The sequence below is a fragment of the Talpa occidentalis genome, unplaced genomic scaffold (assembly GCF_014898055.3).
Source record: "Talpa occidentalis isolate TD23 unplaced genomic scaffold, MPIMG_talOcc4v2.1 talOcc4.4, whole genome shotgun sequence".
NCBI lineage: Eukaryota > Metazoa > Chordata > Mammalia > Eulipotyphla > Talpidae > Talpa > Talpa occidentalis.
Window position 1 is genome coordinate 95,121,428 of NW_023604295.1, and position 19,917 is coordinate 95,141,344.

General features: G+C 38.2%; 1 protein-coding gene across 2 annotated transcripts in view; it reads right to left on the minus strand.

Moving 5' to 3' along the window:
• Positions 1–19,917, minus strand: part of PLS1 (plastin 1) — a 100,740-nt gene that overhangs the window by 29,061 nt on the left and 51,762 nt on the right. For both annotated transcript variants that reach the window (XM_037525844.1, XM_054700761.1), the window contains exons 3-8: positions 17,874–18,037; positions 14,755–14,884; positions 7,102–7,234; positions 5,176–5,257; positions 457–622; positions 235–377 (exon numbers count right to left, since the gene is read on the minus strand). In XM_037525844.1, the coding sequence (XP_037381741.1) occupies positions 235–377; positions 457–622; positions 5,176–5,257; positions 7,102–7,234; positions 14,755–14,884; positions 17,874–18,037 (818 nt within the window). The remainder of the gene's footprint in view (positions 1–234; positions 378–456; positions 623–5,175; positions 5,258–7,101; positions 7,235–14,754; positions 14,885–17,873; positions 18,038–19,917) is intronic.

The window sequence follows — 19,917 nt, forward strand, 5'->3', positions numbered from 1 at the left end:
ATATAAGAAAGTGAAAATCAAAATCAACAAAAAACTATGAACCAGAGACACTTTTTGGGGGGTGGGGGGTGGGAGGGGAAGGATTGGGGTCAGAATGGGGCGTTTGCAATTGTATGGGGGAATATAAAAATAAAATTTATTATTTAAAAAAAAATAAATAAATTTGAACCGCTTCTGTTTTTCACATTCTACCTCTTTATTTCATTTCACTAATTTGAAGATTAAAATATAAACCTTAATGTCTTGGCTGAAGTTGCTAATGGTACGCCATCCCGCATTGGTCAGATGGTAGTTGACCCATCGCAGCAGTAATTCCTCAGGAGAAAGCTTCATCAGCTCCTCAAGTTCCTCACCTTCATTCAGCAATGCAATCAGAGCTGAGAAAGAGAATGAAAATAAATCCTTCCCATGTTGAGGATATTGTCCATAAAGAGTAAGTATTTTTAATGATCTTACCTTCATTCCTGGAAATCTCAATGTCAGCAAAAAGGCCAACTTTGATGATCTGCCAGAGAAGTCCCAAGACCAAGTGAGGCTTTCCTTCTTTCAGATCCTGTGCGCCAATGTTGACCACAGTACAGCCAATGGCAGAGGCAGAATTCAACGCTAGGTTTAAATTTTCCTGGATTGCCACAAAGGAAAATACATATGAGGATGTACTTTCTAAAGCCTCATCTACAAGTTACAAAAGTGAGATGAACATAGCAGATTACAGAAATTTTGGATTTTAAAACATAAGCAACATTTATATATAATACCTTCAGGAAAAACAAATCCAGTGGTTTTAACTATCCCTTCTATATGCTAATGATTTTCAAATCCACATCCCTAGCCCACACTTCCTCCCAGCCCCCACTCTTAAGTTCCAGCTACACTTATATCATCACTTGGTTATGTTCACCTGGACGGCTCCCAAATACCACAAACTCAACATGCCCAAAACTGAAGCAATTTTCTCACCATGCTTTTCTGGTCTTCTTTTCCTGTCCTGTGAAAATGGGAAATTAGGTTCTTCCTAATTTATTTCCTATCTTTTTTGATAGGACCAACCTTCATTTTTGTTTTTCTATGTCAGAAATCTAAGCTGAATTCTTGTTCAACTTTGCTTTCCACATCCAGTCACCAATTTCTGTTAACTTCTACCTTCTAAACACCTATGGAAATTGTCAGGGCTTTTATTCAAATTTCCTAATTTCTTCAAAACACCCATCCTCACATGTATCTCCATGATCCATTTTCCACAATACTCTGCTTTCAGTGATCTAACTAATATATAAACCTGAAGGTGTTTCCTTCAGAATAATAATAGAACACCAAATGTTCTATTATTCCCACTATGTCCTAACTCTGTTTTATCTCTGTAGGGCCTCTGAACTTGCTATTCCCTCAGCCTGACACACTGCCCCCAGGCAGCCACTGTTCCTGTAACACTGAGAAGCCTTTCTGATTACTCCCACCATCACCAAATAGCAAGTATCACCACTACTTCTGCTGACACTCATTATACCCTATTTTACTCTTTATCAGTTTCTGACATATCATATATTACATGTTTATTATTAATTATATCTCCTCCAAATTAAAGTCTGAACCCTATGGCAACAGAAGACTTTTAGATGTTCAGGACTATTTCTCCAGAACTTAGCACACGGTATCTGCTAAATAAATATTTTCTGAATGAGTAGATGAATAGGCAAGCGTAACTAAAGGCACAAGGGAAAGGAGAGGGTCAAGTCCAAATTCTTACTACAATAATTAAAACATTGTACATATACTTGTTGTCAGAAAAGTCATGATGACTTTTTATACAGAAAACTTAGAAAAAATACGTCATGACTTTTCTGACAACCTAATAAAATCTTTGCTTCAGTTAAGATAGAAGGACCTTACACATACTTTTCCTTTGTCCTATACTGCTCCTCTTCCCCCGGCAGATGTTCATTCCACAAATCAAATATCTCTTCTATGAAGATGTCCCTGAATCTTCTCCCTACACACAGTCAGTCCCTGCCCTATACTTTCATTCATACAAAAGCAAGGAGCAAGGAAGGAAATCATTAATATTACATATATTATATAAATATTATGAAAGATACCATAGAAATTTTAGTAGTGTCAGTTCATTGGCATTGGGCTAAAGATACTTTAAATTTCTATGAAATTCCTATTTGAAAACACTTCTTTGAAACTTAATATGGCCTTCCCAAGCTGCTTTTGATCTTCTGATTCCTCGAGTTAAAGTAGACCATGCCCCACCCTGTACCCCTGTTGGAGGGACCTGTATTTTTTTAAGATTTATTTATGCATACAAGAACTGGGATACAGGCCAGAGGTGTGGGGGGTGAGAGGATTCACCAGAGACAGAGGGGGAACAGAACAGGCAGATTGACAGAAATACACTGCTGAGGCGAGCAGCGGGCGAGTCAGGAGGTCTGCTGTGCCATGTGGGTAGCAACCTGGTGCCAGGGATTGAACTCATGCTGCAGTGGCTGCGAATAGCTTCATAGTTGCATCTTAACCCCTTGCGCCACCAGGGAGATCAGGGACCTGTATTTTTTTAAATGACATTCCAACCCCCACCTGACCATCCCCTCTCCCGTGCTGCAAACTTCTAACCACAATAGTGACTCTGTGCTTGTCTGTTTAGTTCTGTGTGTAAATGGAATGTTGTGGAGAAGACCCCTCCCCATGCCGCCAGCCTCCCGTCCCTCACCCCTGGTTGTGGCCATTCATGGAAGCAAAACCAGTCAGGAACCTTCATATGAAAAGAAAAACACACACAATAAATAAGAAAGAAAGAAAAATGATGTGGGATAAAGTTTTAATTTCTTTTCCAACATCACCAGCAGATGCCTGATACTGGGGATCATACTATTTCTAGAGAATTTTAAAAGTAACTTTTAAACATGGGATCTGCTCACTAAGGACTTTTGTGCATCAAAGGACAATATCAAGAGAGTAAACAGAATGAAGGGAAAAAATTGTAAATGAGATATCTGATAGAGATTGAAATTCTGGATATATAGAGAACTCCTACAACTATACATAGAAATCCCACAATGTAGTTATACTATATACTATGGATATATTTTTATGTTTTTTATAGCTCCAACAACAAAAAGCCAAATGATCTGATGAAAATATGGGCAGCAGAATACACATTTATCTAAAGAGGAAATGCAAGCAGAAAACTAGTTAATAAAAATATGTTCAATATGACTAGTTACTAGGGTAACATAAATCAAACCCATAATGAGAAACCTCTTCATACCCATTTTGATGCATGTCATTTAAAACAAACAAGCAAAAGAAACAGAAAATAAATTGCTAGAGAGAATATAGAGAAATTGGAACTTTTCTGCATTGCTGGTGGGAATGAAAAATGTTACAGCCATTGTGAAAAACAGTATGGTGACTCCTCAAAACATTAAAAATCAAATTACTATAGCAATTTTACATCTGGTTATATACTCAAGAGAAGTGCAAGCTGGGGCTCAAATAGATATTTAAGTGTACTCTGATGTCCACAGCAACATTATTCAAATATACAAAGGTAGAAACAACTCAAGTTTCCATCTACAGATGAATGGATAAACATAACATGGGACAGACTTACAAGGGGGTATTATTCAGTCTCTAAAACTAAGGAAATTCTGCCATGGAAAAACCTTGAAGACATTATGCCAACTGAAATAAACCAGTCACAAAAGGACAAATACCACATGACTCTACTTACATGATGACAACCCAGGAACTCGGAAGGGAGATGGGTTGTTATTATTGAATGAATACAAAGTTTCAGTTCAGGAAGAGAAATTCTGGAGATGAATGGTATTGATAAATGCACAGTAATTTGAATATATTTAACAACCCATAACTGTACATCTAGAAATAGTCAAAATGAAAATGTTTGTTATATATATTTTAATATAGGAAAAAAATCACTTTAAAGGGGTTCTCTAAGTCCAAATGTGGGGCAATTTGAACACCAAAATAATTAGGCACAGTAATGAATTAAGATACTGGAAAAGAGTTGGAAGTCCTGAATTCCTATCAATGACAGAAAGGGAGGGAGAGGGAAAAAAAGATGTTTCTTGGTTACAGTAGAATGCCAAGGATTGATGGGAAAATGCGGCAGAAGTGATGGAATTGAAAAACATCATTTTGCAACCATCAAAATAAAGACTTCAGTAGAAAAGAATCATCAATGCATATCAAATCTAGGGAGAAACCTTGAAAAGGAGCAGGATGTTTGCCTTGTCTTCAAATATCTACCCACAGACTGCTTACCAACTACAAGGAAGAAAAAGAAAACAGTAACCATATAGTGACTTTAAACTATACTATAAAGCCTTAGTATAAAACAGTAAGGTCCTGGAACAAAAACAGACACATACACAAGTGGCAAGAATCAAGAGCCTACCAATAAAACCACACATATATGGACTACTAGTCTATGACAAAGGAGTGAAGTATTTACACTGGAACAAGGAAAGACTTCTCAATAAATGGTGCTGGGAAAACTGGACTGCTATATGCAAAATAATGAAACTAGACCAGTATATCCCACCATACATGCAAATTACTCAAAATGGATAAACAACTTGGATGTAAGACCTTATACCATGAAATATATAGAAGAAAATATAGGCAAAACACTATATGACATAGGGCCTCCCTTGTGGCACAGGGGTTAAAGTCTTAGCACTACCACGCTATCACCAGCCACTGTGGCATGAGTTCAATCCCCTGCCATGGAGTTGCCCACATGGTGCAGAAGACCTCTCCTGTCTCACCTGCTGCTCCCCTCAGCAGTGTATTTCAGTAGATCCGCATGCTCTGCTCCCCACTCTGTCTCTGGTGAATCCCCTCACCCCCCTCACACCTCTGGCCTACACTCCAGTTCTTGTATGGATAAATAAATTTTTAAAAACGTAAAAATAACTCAGTAATTACATCAATATAATCTCAATACTATTATTGCAAGAACTCATCCAAAGTACTTTGAATCTTAACTTTATAACAAAATGTAGCTTAATTTTTATTTAACATATATTTAGTTTTTATAGGATACTTAAATAATGTTTAATCAAAGGTTCTGCCTAGTCCTAAACATCCATTAATACGAGCCTTTTATCACAATAACATAATTACTAGCAAAAAGCAAATACTTACAGAAATAGTGAAAGGAGTGAGTTTTTTCTTATTAATGGCTCTTTCATCAATTGTATCTGGTTCAGATAAGTTGATCATTTTGCTAAAGAGAAAATGGAAATAATTTAAGTCTTATCAATTAAGAAATTAAATTAACAACTTCACTTCTAAGAGTTTAAGACTCATAGAAATGTTTTAAGGTTAATTTTACAAGTAGACAAAAAGTTAATATTTAAAAGTACTGACAATCTATTTCTTTATTTAATACTGTAATTCATGCCAGGGACTCAATTAAAAATCTAGGAAATATCCTCTAACCAAAACCAAATCCATTTCACTGCCAACAGTAATCTTAGCATTTCCTCCTGTTTTTAAAAAACAGTCCTGCATTTTTTTTAATGAGTCTTGTAACTACTTCATGTAATGATCATTGACATTCAGCAGTCTGGACTGTAGACAAAGGTATTCTCAAGAAGCCAAGTTTCATAAAGTAGTATCAACACTTAATATTACTGTTGTTGCAGAAAGGTAAGGAGCCAGAGACTTGATCTTTCTAAAATCTCAGTAATTAAAAAATTTTAAAAGAAATTAATATACATTTTGTCTCTATTTCAGAATAGATTTTATATTTTAAAATAAAATTAGAAAATAACTATTCGATTCACAGAAGGAATTTCCTCTGAAAGTCAAAGAAAGAGATAAAAATTGTAGGTGTAAGTAAAGATATATGTAATACTCAAAAAACTAATATCCTGTACTTGTGAACACCTTTTTATTTTTGTTTTTTTGCACAAAAAAGATTGAAGGGAATATGCCAGAATGCTAATAATAGTTAATTATGGATAGTAAGAGTAACTATGCTATTTTCTTCTTTGTGTCCCACATGGCGTACAGACCTCTCCTGCCGCGCCCGCTGCTCCCCTCAGCAGTGTATGTCGTCAGACTGTCTGTTCTGCTCCCTGCTCTGGCTCTGGTGAATTCTTTCACCCTCCCGAGCTTCTGACCATACCCAGTGCTTGTATGTATAAATAAATAAATAAATAAATAAATAAATAAATAAATAAATAAATCTTAAAAAAAAAAAAAAAAAAAAACCTGCTTCATTTAAATAAGTATTTGGGGACCAAAGTATATACAAAAAAGACCAGGACACGCCCTTAGAGAATTTATAATGTAGAGAGCAATGTAGTGCCATGGATATGATATGTAGTGCCATGGATATGGCAAGGCTGAGTTAAAACACTGATTTTATTTAAGGACACATTAACCATCTTTCTTTTACATGTCCTGCAGTTCCTATCCCAGTCAGTAGCTGATTTTCCCATACTGAGAAGTAAAATAAAAGCAATTCTGTGAACACTTAAAAATACATTAGAGAGAAAATTCAAGTTTCCTGCTATTATTTAAGAGATAGTTGAAAAAGGATCCAGGAAAATAAGAAGCTGAGTTCGAAGGAAAATTTTGGAAAACATATAATTATGTTCTACGAAATATAAACTCTTTTTTTTTTTTAAAGATTTATTTATTTATTTATTCATTCATTCATTCATTCATTTATACATGCACTGGGTACAGTCAGAACCGCGGGAGGATGAAAGAATTCACCAGAGCCAGAGCGGGGAGCAGAGCGGGCAGAAGGACGGAAGTACACTGCTGAGGGGAGCAGCGGGCGGCAGGAGAGGTCTGCGCGCCATGTGGGACCCTCCTCCGGTGGCCGGGGAGCAGCCGGGGATCGAACCAGCGCTGCAGAGGCTCGGGCAGCTTCGCAACCCAGCGCTCAACCACTGCGCCACTGGGGAGGCCCCAAAATATAAACTCTTTAAGACCTATGTGGGTACTTGTTAATGAATTCCAAAAGACAATGGACTCGCAGAACTGTAGTTTTCATTGAATCCTTATCAATGCTGACATTAAGAACACAGTGCCCTAACCCAGTGCCCAACTCACCAAAGAAGGATGCCATCTGCAAGTGATTTGAAAAGACTGCCATCACTGGGATTCATGGGTAGGAGATGCTGACAGTCAGGGTCATTCTCCAGGGCTTTGTTTACCCAGTTAACAAACGCCACTTTTTCTTCCTCTGAAAATAGAAAATCTCAGTAAGCAAGCCTCAGTTCACCAAATTCACTGCACTACAAAAAACAAACAAACAAAAAAATCCTTCTAGGGATTATGCTCAGTGAAATAAGTCAGAAGGAAAAAGAAAAATAGTGATGGCTTCACTTATAGGAGGAATATAGGGGAACCAAATAAGACATTAGGAGAAAAAAATAATAACAATACAAAACACAACATAACAAGACAATTATAAACCAGAGACATACTGTAGGGGAGGAGGAGGGAGAAGGGTGAGAGGAAGGGAGGGAGGAGCACAGGGGACTGTGATGGTGCATGGATGCATTGCTGAAGGAAATTCTATGGGGACTACACCAGCAGTGGGGGGCGGGGAGAGAGAGAGAACACTGTTTAAAAATGAACAATGATGTAAAATATATATAAATAAAATAATAAAATAAATCCTTCTGGGCCTCCCCGGTAGCACAGTGGTTGAGCGCTGGGTTGCGAAGCTGCCCGCGGCCTCTGCTGCGCTGGTTCGATCCCCGGCTGCTCCCCAGCCACTGGAGGAGGGTCCCCCATGGCGCGCAGACCTCTCCTGCCGCCCGCTGCTCCCCTCAGCAGTGTACTTCGGTCCTTCTGCCTGCTCTGCTCCCCGCTCTGGTGAATTCGCTCACCCTCCCGCGCTTCTGACTGTACCCAGTGCATGTATAAACAAGCAAACAAATAAATAAATAAAACATGCCTCTAAAAAAAAAAAAAAAAAATTAAAAAAAAAAAATAATAAAATAAAATAAAATAAATCCTTCTAAATTTCCTTTCAGAGAAGCATGCCAATTATTAAATCTTCTACCAAAACACTAAAGATTTTAAAGAAAGGAGAAAGGGAAATTCATTCTATTCTTTCATCTGATATTAGGGGAGATAAGGTACATAGTTGAAAATGAGTGTAATAAATATTTGGTTTAATTTTTTAAATCTCTCTAAATATATATTACATTTGAGAGCTAATATATCTGAAGCCAACATCAGAGCTCCCTCTCTAGCTCGCTCTCTCACACACAGACTCACACAAATATCCACAGACTAAACCCCACTCCTCCCTCAAATCTAAAGTTGTGATTTTGGACTTACAACAGAAATACTGGTTTAAATCAAGAGTTATTGAAATTAATAAAAAAGTTCCATTTCTGCAGAATTTCTACTAAAAGAAGAGTGACAAAAATCTAGACACCAGCTTCACTCTTAACTATCTTCACCCTCAACTTCTCAACACAAGGTTTCTAGTGTGGGTATCTTGATCTTCAGGCAGAAAATGTTGGGTTGTACAGTTCAGAGAATCAGAAGGAACTGAGTCCTCAAAGAAAAAAGAAGTCTTGTTTTTTCACTGCCTGTTTGCCATCGTCATGAATTACATGCCTGCTCCTGGGAAGTAACTGTCAGAGTTGACTCTTCACTACTGCTGCTTCTCCACCTGGTTGAAGCTGACTTCTTTTTGTATTTTCTTTATTGTAGGAACATTGATTTATAACAATGTATGTGATTTGGGGGAACAAGTTCACAGCTCCCCTGATGTATGTTACCACCCCACTCCAACATCAAAGCACCATTACTCCTTTACCCTAGATCACTGGGCCCCTTCTCCCCTTTTTCCCACCTCCCTTTCCTTCCCCTCTCTGAAGACACAGAGAAACAGAGCTATAAAAATGTCCAAGATGGGTCTGACTCCCTCACAAATTGGTGTGATCCTGAGAGATTCACGTGGTGTTGCACAAATATGTTCTGTGATAGGCAATCATATCTTTAGAATTCCCATATCCAAGAGACTTGCTTCAGATCTCCTGAGAATCTTGGCTATTTAATTAAGAAAATGGTTGCTGTTCAAAAGCATTTTGAGAGGAACAGAAAGGATAAGGATGCTAAATTCCATCTGATTCTGATCGAGTGGTATTCACCTGTAGGCTCACAATGACAATGACAAGACCATATGGGTCCTCTCACACCCCCAGCTGGAAATATGAGTCACCCAGAGCCTCTGTCCAGGTTGCATAAATTTGTCTATATACTCAGGCAAGAAAATCATTGTTTACCTAAAAAAGAAAAGAATTCCTATTTCCAACACAGGGTAACATAGAGAGAGCTGACAATCCCTATTATTGCCTCAATCCTAGAATTAGGTACTATTCTGCAAGGTTTATTTGGCAGGTACCCCCCAAACTTAATCCACCACATATGCACACACACATACATCAGACACAAACATTTACTAATAATCTTCACTTGCGCGTGTCAGAATCTGCCTTATCTTCTTGCCTTACCATACATGCCTCTTAGGGGCTTACAGTCTATGGATTTAAGAATCACTACAGTATTACATCTCTCATAGAGGAGTTTTTAGTGTAATGATAAAATAGGTATACAAAGAGATGCAACATAAGGAAAATAAACACAGCACAGGAAAAATACAGGCAACATTTTTAAGAACACAAAGAAAGAAATAATCACACTTCTGGTTGGAGTGACCAAGAAAAGACTTTATGGAGAAGATGGGAAGGGAAGGGAGAATGTTCCAAGTATAGCAACCAGGACTGAGCTACCACTTCACAACCATTAGGATGACTATAATAAACAAAATGGACAATAACAAGTGTTAGCAAGAATGTGAAGAAACTGGAACTTTCATACATTGCTTGTGGGGATGTACAAAAACACTTTCCACTTTGGAAAACAGTTTTGTGATTTTTTTTAAATGCTAAATACAGAGTTAGCAAAAGACTCAGAAATCTCACTCCTAGGTATATGCATTCAGATGTCTAGGCAAAAATATGTATATGAATATTCACACAACTCTATTCAAAATAGTCAAAAAAGTAGAAACAATCCAACTATCTATCAACTATTAAAAGGAAGAACAAAATGTGATAGCAAATGGACTAAAGACCTGAAACCATAAAATACAGGGAAGAAAACACAGGTATAACCTCCATGACACAGGTTTCGGTGATGTCTTTATGGATTCATCTCTAACAGCAAGAAAAATAAAAGACAATATAAATAACTGGAAATATATCTAACTAAAAAGCTTCTGCACAGCAAAAGAAACTATTACTAAAGCCATCCTGCTAAATGAGAGAAATATGTTCACATCATAAATCTGATAAGGAGCTGATACCCGAAATCTACAAAGAGCTCAAACAACTCAACAAGAAGAAAATAAAGAACCCAGTCAAAAATGGGCAGAAGAGCTAAATAGACACTTCTCCAAAGACATGCAGATGGCCAACAGGCACATGAAAAATGCTCATCATCATTTATCATCAGGGAAATGCAAATCAAAACTACAATGAGCTATCACTTCACACCTGTGAGAATGGTCCATATCAAAAAGACCAGAAACAACAACTGTTGACAAGGATGTAGAGAACAATGAACTCTCTTTCACTGTTGCTTACAATGCAGAGTGGTCCAGCCCCTAAGAAAAGCAGAGATTTCTCAAAATATTAAAAATAGATCTATCAATTCCACCGCTATGTATCTACGTAAGGAATGCAAAAACATTTAATTTGACTCAATCTATGCCCTTTTATGTTTTACTTATAACAGCACCACTTATAATTGCCAAGTTATGGGAACAATCTAAATGCCCCAATCACAGATGACCACTCGTCTGGAAGATGTGGTACATATACGCAATGGAATACTACTCAGCTAAATAAAAGCTGAACGCTTGCTGTTTGCAACAATATGAATGGAACTGGAGAGGAAAATGCTAAGCGAAATAAGTCAGAAGGAGAAAGACAAAATACTGTAACAGCAGTACTCAGGGAAAGGGGAGGTTCCAGGTTCCCTGCCCCACCTAAAGAAGGGTGAAGTTGAGCAGGGAAGAGAAGCTGGAGAGGAGACTGGTGGAAGGAAAGAAGGAGAGCAAGATGAAGACCTGGAGGAGGCACGTGGAACAGAGAGGCATGTGAAGAAGCTGAGCTTGATTCTCGGCCTTTTACTTGTTATTGGGGGACATGGAATGAGACACTTGAAACAGTGGGTGAAGGATCCGTGGGGAGGTTAATAATGGCAGCCTTTACCTTGATTTTGCTTTTTTTTTTTTTTTTTTTCCTTCCAGACTTGTCGGGTCTCTTCTGCCCCTTTTCTAGGGGTACCCACCAGAAGGTGCCTTAGATTTGTGGCTTTTGGGCCTCAGCAGCCCTGTTTGGGTCAACCCTGTTTGGCTAGACATTTACCCACAAAAGGATGGGTAACTTTGGGTGCTTGATTTGAAAAATATTTTATCTATTCTTTCCCTTCTTTTGTCTTTATTGCACACTAATTATATTAAAGTTCCTTTCCATTAAAGGTCTTACATACTAGAGTATGTTTTCTCTTGATGTAGCAGATAGCAGAACCGATTTAGAGCAAGTTTGGGGGTTCTTGGGTGCCCCTCACCCTGCCTGGTAACAATGCTTTCACTGATATGAGAAATGGGTGAATTTCATGCTATGTCAATTATATCTCCAAAAAAACCGTTCTTATTTAAAAAAATCAATAAATTGTTCTACATCATTTTTGAAAAGATCACATGGGGGTATTCAGATGTAAAAATAACATAAAACATATACTTAAGAGTACACTTTAGGGCCTCCCTGGTGGCACAAGGAGTTAAGCACCACACTATGAAGCAATGAACAGCCTCTGCAGCAGAAGCTCGATCCCCGGCCGGCCAGGGAGAAACGCACCTGGCATGGCAGACCTCTCCTGTCTCGCCCACTCCTCCCCTCAGCAGTATGTTTCAGTCTGCCTGTTCTGTTCCCCACTCTGACTCTGGTGAATCCTCTCATCCCCCGCATCTCTGGTTTATACCTAGTTCTTGTATGCATAAATAAATCTTTAAAAAAAAAAAAAGAGTACACTTTACTATGTGCATCTCTTACCTCAAAAAACAAGTTCAGAAAAGACATCAGAAAAAAAATATTTCCCTGGGGAGGCAGAGTTACTGCTAGAGATATGAGGGAGTTACCCAGAGTGATAGAAATGTTCTATCACGATCGGTTGGCAGCTATAATGATGTAGCTATAGTATGTGTATATATGTAAAAATTCACCTCATTGGGCACTTACAATTCTAGCACTTTGATTACTCTGTGTGTGTGTGTGTGTGTGTGTGTGTGTATCAATAAACAGGTTTTTTAAAAAGGAAGAAACAGGGCCTTCCTGGTGGTGCAAGGGGTTAAGCACCGCACTATAAAGCAATCCGCAGCCTCTGCAGCATGAGTTTGATCCTCGGATGGCCAGGGAGCAACCCACATGGTGCAGCAGACCTCTTCTGGCTTCCCCACTGCTCCCCTCAGCAGTGTGTCTCAGTCAGTCTGCCTGTTCTGTTCCCCATTCTATCTCTGGTAAATCCTCTCACTGCCCCCTCCCTTCTCTAGCCTATGTCCCAGATCTTGTATGCATAAAAATAAATCCTAAAAAAAAAAAAAAAAAAAAGGAAGAAATATTTCTAAAGAATAGAATTCATTAGAATGGAGGCATTTCATTAGAATGAGCAAAAATGAAGTCGTGAATACTTTTAAAAAGTGGAGATAGTTATGCTAAATGAAGTCAGAAGAAAAAAGATAAATATTGGGGACTCCCTGGTGGTGCAAGGAGTTAAGCACAGCACTACAAAACAATCAGCAGCCACTGCAGCATGAGTTCAATCCCCAGCCAGCCAGGGAGCAACCACACGCTGCAGCAGACCTCTCCTGACTCGCCTACTGCTCCCCTCAGCAGTGTATTTCAGTCAGTCTGCCTGTTTTGTTCCCAGCTCTGTCTCTGGTGAATCTTCTCCCCTAACCTGCTCCTCTGGCCTGTACCCCAGTTCTTGCATGCATAAAGAAATAAATCTTTTTTAAAAAAGATAAATATTGGATGATTTCACTTATCTGAGGAATACAGAGAAACCAAACAAAGTGTCAGGAAAAAAGACAAAACTTGCAAGCTGACCATAGAGCTGAGGCACACAGAAGGAGAGAGGGAGGGCCCCAAACAAGGGAGGCAAGAGCACAAGGGATAGGGGAGATGGGTCACGGGGAAAACTACAGGCTCTACACTGGAGAGGAGAAATCAAATACATTAACAAAGAAGAAAGAAAATAAATAATTTTTTTAAAAAATGGACAGAGTGGTTATAGACCACTGCCTTTACCATTATACTTCCCTAGTAGGAAAAGCTCAGAAAAATAAACAAAGGGTGAAGACACTGTTAGAGGAAAATCCAGTTAGAAAGGAAGAGAATCAAGAGACTCAGATCTCAAAGGAAGAAAGTGGGAGCAAAGTTATAGTAACAATTTAAATTTGTGGGCCTCCCTGATGGTGCAGTGGTTGAGTGCTGGGCTACAAAGCTGCCCGCAGCCTCTGCAGTGCCAGTTCCATCCCCAGCTGCCGGCATGGGTCCCACATGCGCGCAGACTTCTCCTGTCGCGCCCGCTGCTCCCCTCTGCAGTGTTCTTAGTCTGTCTGTTCTGCTCCCTGCTCTGACTCTGGTGAATTCTCTCACCCTCCCACTCTTCTGACTGTACCCACTGCTTGTATAAATAAATAAATTTAAAAAAAAAAAATCTTTAGAAAAAAATAAATTTAATTTGTAAAAAATTTAAAAAGCATAGTTCTAATTATGTTGTCATAAGCAATAGGGGACATGGCCAAAGGTTTTTAGATATCTCAACCCTGAGAAGCTTAACATGGACAAGACACCTCATCTTAAAAGTTAAAGTTGGGTCTCCCTGGTGTCCTAGAGTTTAAGTCTCAGCACTACCACTACAAAGGGCTGAGTCCCATCCCCAGCCAGGGAGGTAACCCATTGGCACAGCAGACCTCTCCAGCCTTGCCTGCTGCTCCCCTCAGCAGTGTATTTCAGTAGATTCACACTTGTTCAGCTCCCCACTCTGCCTCTGGTGAATCCTCTCACCCCCACAACTCTGACCTGCACCCCAGTTCTTCTATTAAAGAAATAATTTTTTTTAAAGAGTTAAAGTGATGGGATTTCCCCACTGGGCAAAACCCCAGAAATTCTATCAGATCATGCAAATCAGGATGCTGTGCTCTCTGGTCATTTGGTTGCTTGATAAAAGATATATCAGTAATCTTTGCTCCTGGATAATGAAAGTGAAAAGTCCTTGCACTAAACCTCTCCACCATTCCTAGATCAGGTTAAAAGGATATTCACCTCACCAGTCAGGATTAAAAATCCATTCGAAAGTCATGATTAAACATATTCAATGCTGAAATACAAATAACTCCTATGTTGTAGCTTCTTTCTTTGTTATATGCTGCGCCTGACACATAGTGGGAATTCATTGATTTCAGTGGTTCTAGGACTTGTCATTCTGATATCTGTGAAACTGAAACGTGTTTCAAATTTGATGACACATATCATTTAGTCTGATTGTCCCTCAATGGTACACAAAAAAATATGGTGTTTACTACAATGAACAACATCTCAGATTTGATAAAATATGGAAGTTACAGAATGAATCAATGACTAAAAGATCAAATTTGGCATGGGAAGTTACCTGAGTAAGAATGCTGTGTGCCCTCACTGGAGATGGATGATGTTCCTCCAACAGCAGTAATTCCTTCCTTTTTGCTAATTCTTTTTCGGAATGTTTTGCTGATATCTTTGCTTTTTAACTCTTGCATTAGCTGGAATAGAGATAAAAATAAAATTGAGACTTGAACAGAGAATCATAAAAATTGCAACATGAAGATAGTGAGACTTAGTTATTTGAAATCACATCAAAATAAGTATTAATCGGTTTTCTTACACTAATTGCTAGTGTACACAATTAATTATCTTACCAATAACATAAAATGGCCAAAGGTTACATCCTAAACACTAGAAGAAATTTTGTTATAAGTAAGCTTAAATTGAACATACTAAAATTATTCTTCTAGGGCCTCCCTGGTGGTGCAGGCGGTTGAGCGCCGCACTGTGAAGCTGTCCGCAGCCTCTGCAGCGCGGGTTCCATCCCAGCCGGCCAGCGAGAATCCCACATGGCACAGCAGACCTCTCCTGGCTCGCCCGCTGCTCCCCTCAGCAGTGTATTTCTTCAGTCTGCCTGTTCTGTTCCCTGCTCTGTCTCTGGTGAATCCTCTCACCCACTCGCACATCTGGCCTGTACCACGGTTCTTTTATAAAAATAAATAAATCTTAAAAAAATTTTTTTTCTTCTAGACTTGCCACAGAATAAAAAATAACTACATGATAAAGATTTTTAAATGCCTGATGGAGGTATTTCACTGTCTGAATATCTCAAATGTATATATGTTAAAATAAAAAAATCAGCCCTTCTAGGAAATAAAGGATTATTTCTGTTACACCTATCCAGTTTCTCTTATTGAACTCTAGAGACTGACAAAAAGGAATTCAATCAGTTCTCCTGACAGCAGAGAGTTTTTTTTAAAGATTTATTTTATTTATTTATGCATAAAGAGCTGGAGTATAAGCCATAGGTATGGTGGGTGAGAGGATTCACCAAAGACAGAGTGGGGAGCAGAACAGACGGACTGACTGAAATATACTGCTGAGAGGAGCAGCGGGCGAGACAGGGGAGGTTGGCTGTGCCATATGGGTCACCTCCCTGGCCGGGGATCGAACTCATGCTACAGTGGCTGTGCATAGCTTCATAGTGCTGCTAACCCCTTGCACCACCAGGGAGGCCCAACAGCAGAGAGTTTTTAAAGATGCATATCTGATCCTGTCACTTCACACTCTATTCCTATTACTGCACTGGTTGTCTTCTGCTCTTAGAAAATAATGAAAATCCTGCAAGACCCTGTGTGATCTAACCCTGACTACTTCTCCAGCACAGCCACATTTTTTACCCGTATCATCTCAGCCCCAGTCACAATGGCCTTTTCCTTGATTGCTGGACAGTATTTACTATTCTTAAAGCCACAAGTCTCTACACAGGCTGTCACCTCCACCTGCCTACCTAGAATATTATTCATTTCCCTCACCTCACCCCTTTCATTTGTTTATCATCTTTCTTCATATCTCAGCTCAGTCTTCACAGATTTAGGACAGTGTTTAGTTTCCCTGAGTCACAACGTTCTTTAGTCTCCTCACCACGATCAATGTTCCACTACAAATTCTCATGGGACTTGAACATGGGCTCATAGCAATGATCACAGTTGTTATCTTTTATTCATTTGTGTGATTCCCTTTATCCCACATGTAAACACCATGAAAGCAAGGCCAAATAACTTTTTGTTTGTCACATTATTCACAGTGCCTAGTAAAGTTCCTGGTAAGAAAGGAGAGCAAAGATTTGCTAAATGAATAAAGAAGCAATACCGGGGGCCTCCCTGGTGGCACAGGGATTAAGTCTCAGCACTCTCATGCTTCATGGCTGCAGCCTGAGTTTGAACCCTGGCCAGAGAGTTAACCCACATGTAGTGCAGGATACCTCTCCTGTCTCACCTGCTGTTCCCTTTAGCACTGTATTTCAGTAGATCCACCTGTTCAGCTCCCCTCTCTGTCTCTGATGAATCCTTTCATTCCCCACACCTTTGGCCTACACCCCAGTTCTTCTCCATATTAATAAATAAAAATAAATCTTTGGGGGAAAAAAGAAGCAATACCAGATAATATATATTTCATAAGTATTTATTCAATTATATTAATGGTTATATTTTCATATGAAAAATATGGTAATGGTTGTGCTGAGGGAAAGATATAAAGCCTAGGCTCAACTGCCAGTCAGGGATAGCAATTTAACCAACTCATCTCTCTTGGCTGGAGCAGTTTGAAATATATGATATTCAATATTCGGTTTTATAATCTATTTTTCTTTTATTGGTTGAGTCATATTATTTTTATTTATTTTTTAATATATATTTTTATAGCACTGTTCATTTTTAAACAATGTTTGCTTTTCTTTGGCCCCCCCCTCAGGTGTAGTCCCCATAGAATTTCCCTCACCAATGCACCCGTGCACCATCATCACAGTCCCTGTGCTTCTCCATGCCTCCCTCTGATCCCTCCCTTTCCTCCTCCCCTGCAGGATGTCTCTGGCTTATAATTGTCTGTTTGTTTGGTTTTGTTGCACTGTGTTTTGTATTGTTATTATTTTTTCCCCTGATATCTTATTTGGTTCCCCTATATTCCTCCTATAAGTGAAATAATCCAATATTTTTCTTTTTCCTTCTGTGAGTCATATATTATTTTTTATTTTGTTCAGTTCCCTGAGCCTGGAGTTAGCTTAATCATCTAGGTAGCATCAAAATTTACCTGGCATTTGATGAAACTGAAAACATAACATTACAAGGAAATAATCAGTTTCCAGGACAGACCCCTTACATATCTTAGCTATCTCAGTTACAAGAAATACTCTGTTTCTCAAGACCCAGTACTACGCTATTATAATATTCTGCACATACAGGTAATCACTGAGCATTGAATTCAATTGTAATTCTACTGGGGCACAAGTACGAATTCCTTCCAGGAATTTCAGAATGATATTTTTTTCATTTATTTTATGAATTGTTTGTGAAAATTGTGGCAGTGATGATGTTATCATTTTAAAGCAATGCTATTTCTGGTCTCCGCAGTCAGATTTAACCAATGAGAGCAATGACATTACTAAAATTTAACTCAAAACAAAATAATCAGATGATTTAGAGTACTTACAGACACAAACTCTTCAAAGCTGATTTTGCCATCTTTGCTGCTGTCAGCAACTACTAGAATTTTCTCTACGATCTCGCGAACTTTGTAGCCAGGCAGAGGGAGGCTTGCTTCCTTAAACAGGTCTTGAAGTTCATAGTCACTGACATACCCACTGTTGTCAATATCTGTAATATATATACAATATATATAGTATATATATTATAACATATACAATATATTATATATATCTGTAATATATATATATATAACTAATATACTTTAGTATGAGCTATCAAATATCACTTGTACTCTTTGCTGAAGTTGTGTATTCAGAAGGTCATCTGGGAGATTCAGAGGCAAACAGAACCTCTCAAAATGTAGTAATTTCTTCTCCTGCACTGAACTGTACAAAATGTTCCATACATTTTATCCCAAAACTCCTATTTCTCAATGGACTTTCTCCTCATAATTTAGGACTAATATACATAATTATGAGCAGTGCTCTAACAGATGAAAAACTCAGGTTCAATACATGATGGTGTTTCAAAGAATTAAGTATGGTATAGTTTCAAATATCCAGAAATATACAGCAACAATAACCATGAGGGAACCCTTATCCAGACTTTACTTCTTCATGGAATCTACAAAGTGGATACAGCAGCCCCACATTCTGTATACAATATATGCACCATGTAAAATACACACAAGTCATTTCCTCTGGGCTACATTTCACTTGGTGGCAGTTGTTTCATTTGTCAATAATTCATTGCTTCTTCATTACGTATTTATGATACTATTATGTAAGCTGACTCAGGTTGATGTCATTTTGAGACCAAGTGTTCAAGAAATCATTTCACACCTTTATTTGGGCTTTTGAAAAGTTTTCTGGGTGCCCATGCCTGTGTTTTTTCCAGAGTCTGGACATAACTTCTTGATAAAGAACAACGGTGACAGAAAACACTTTAGCCCACAGTTGGCAACAGAACTTTGGATTGTTTGGTTAGTTGCCTGGATCTACCTTGTGTAGACTCTCTTTGTTCATTTGCTAATAGTTGCTTTGTTCCTTATTTCTTTTTCCTCCAAGGGAAAAAGCTGTCATCTCTATAACTAAATTAATGATAAAGACAAACTTGAACTTCTACGTGAAGGTTTCAGAATTCATACTATTCAGGACAATGGAAATTATCTAAACCAGACCTTACCAATAATGAAAATAGAACTATTATCTCAAATGTCATCTAGAAAGCTAAACTGCTTGACATTGCAATAACAACATTGCTTTCTTTAAATTTAGAGCAAAATCTCACTATCTAGTGCATCACCAGTTCAAAATTATTTCCTATAATTCTGAAGTAGATAAATAAACTAGCTATCTTTCTTCTATACTAGCACTTTGGTAGGGAGTATTTAAAAATAAGTAAGATTGAAGAAAAGTTATTTAAATGCTAACCATAACACTAAACTAGTAAGAACAGTTAAAAGCTAGGGCTCTAAATATTGACAGATCTGTATCCTAAAATCCCAGCTCCATTTCTGTGACCCCTGAGTCACATGTAACATAACAAGAAATACCAGAAACCATTTAGAGCACATATTCTGCGCCAAGTGGTTTGTTAAGAACTTTTACCTTATCTCACGGAATCCTTGTCACAATTTTAAATCATTAATTTTACTATTCCAATTTTTAAAATGAGAAAATCAAGGGCTAGGTTAGATAGACTTACATGACAGTTTCCAAAGAAATTAGACTTCCCTACAACTCATCAACCAAAAAAAACAAAACAAAGGACTTCAATAGACATTCTTCCAAAGAAAATATACAAATGGCCAATAAGCACATGTTCAACATCATTAATCATCAAGAAAATGCAAATCAAAATCATGAGTTAACACTTCATACTTATGAGGATGGCTATTACCAAAAAGTAAATAAATAAATAACAAGTACTGACAAGGAGGGATGTAAAATGATGCAGCCACTATGGGAACAAGATGGTTCCTCAAAAAATTAAACATAGATTACTACATATCCCACAATTCCACTTCTGAGTACACACCCACAATA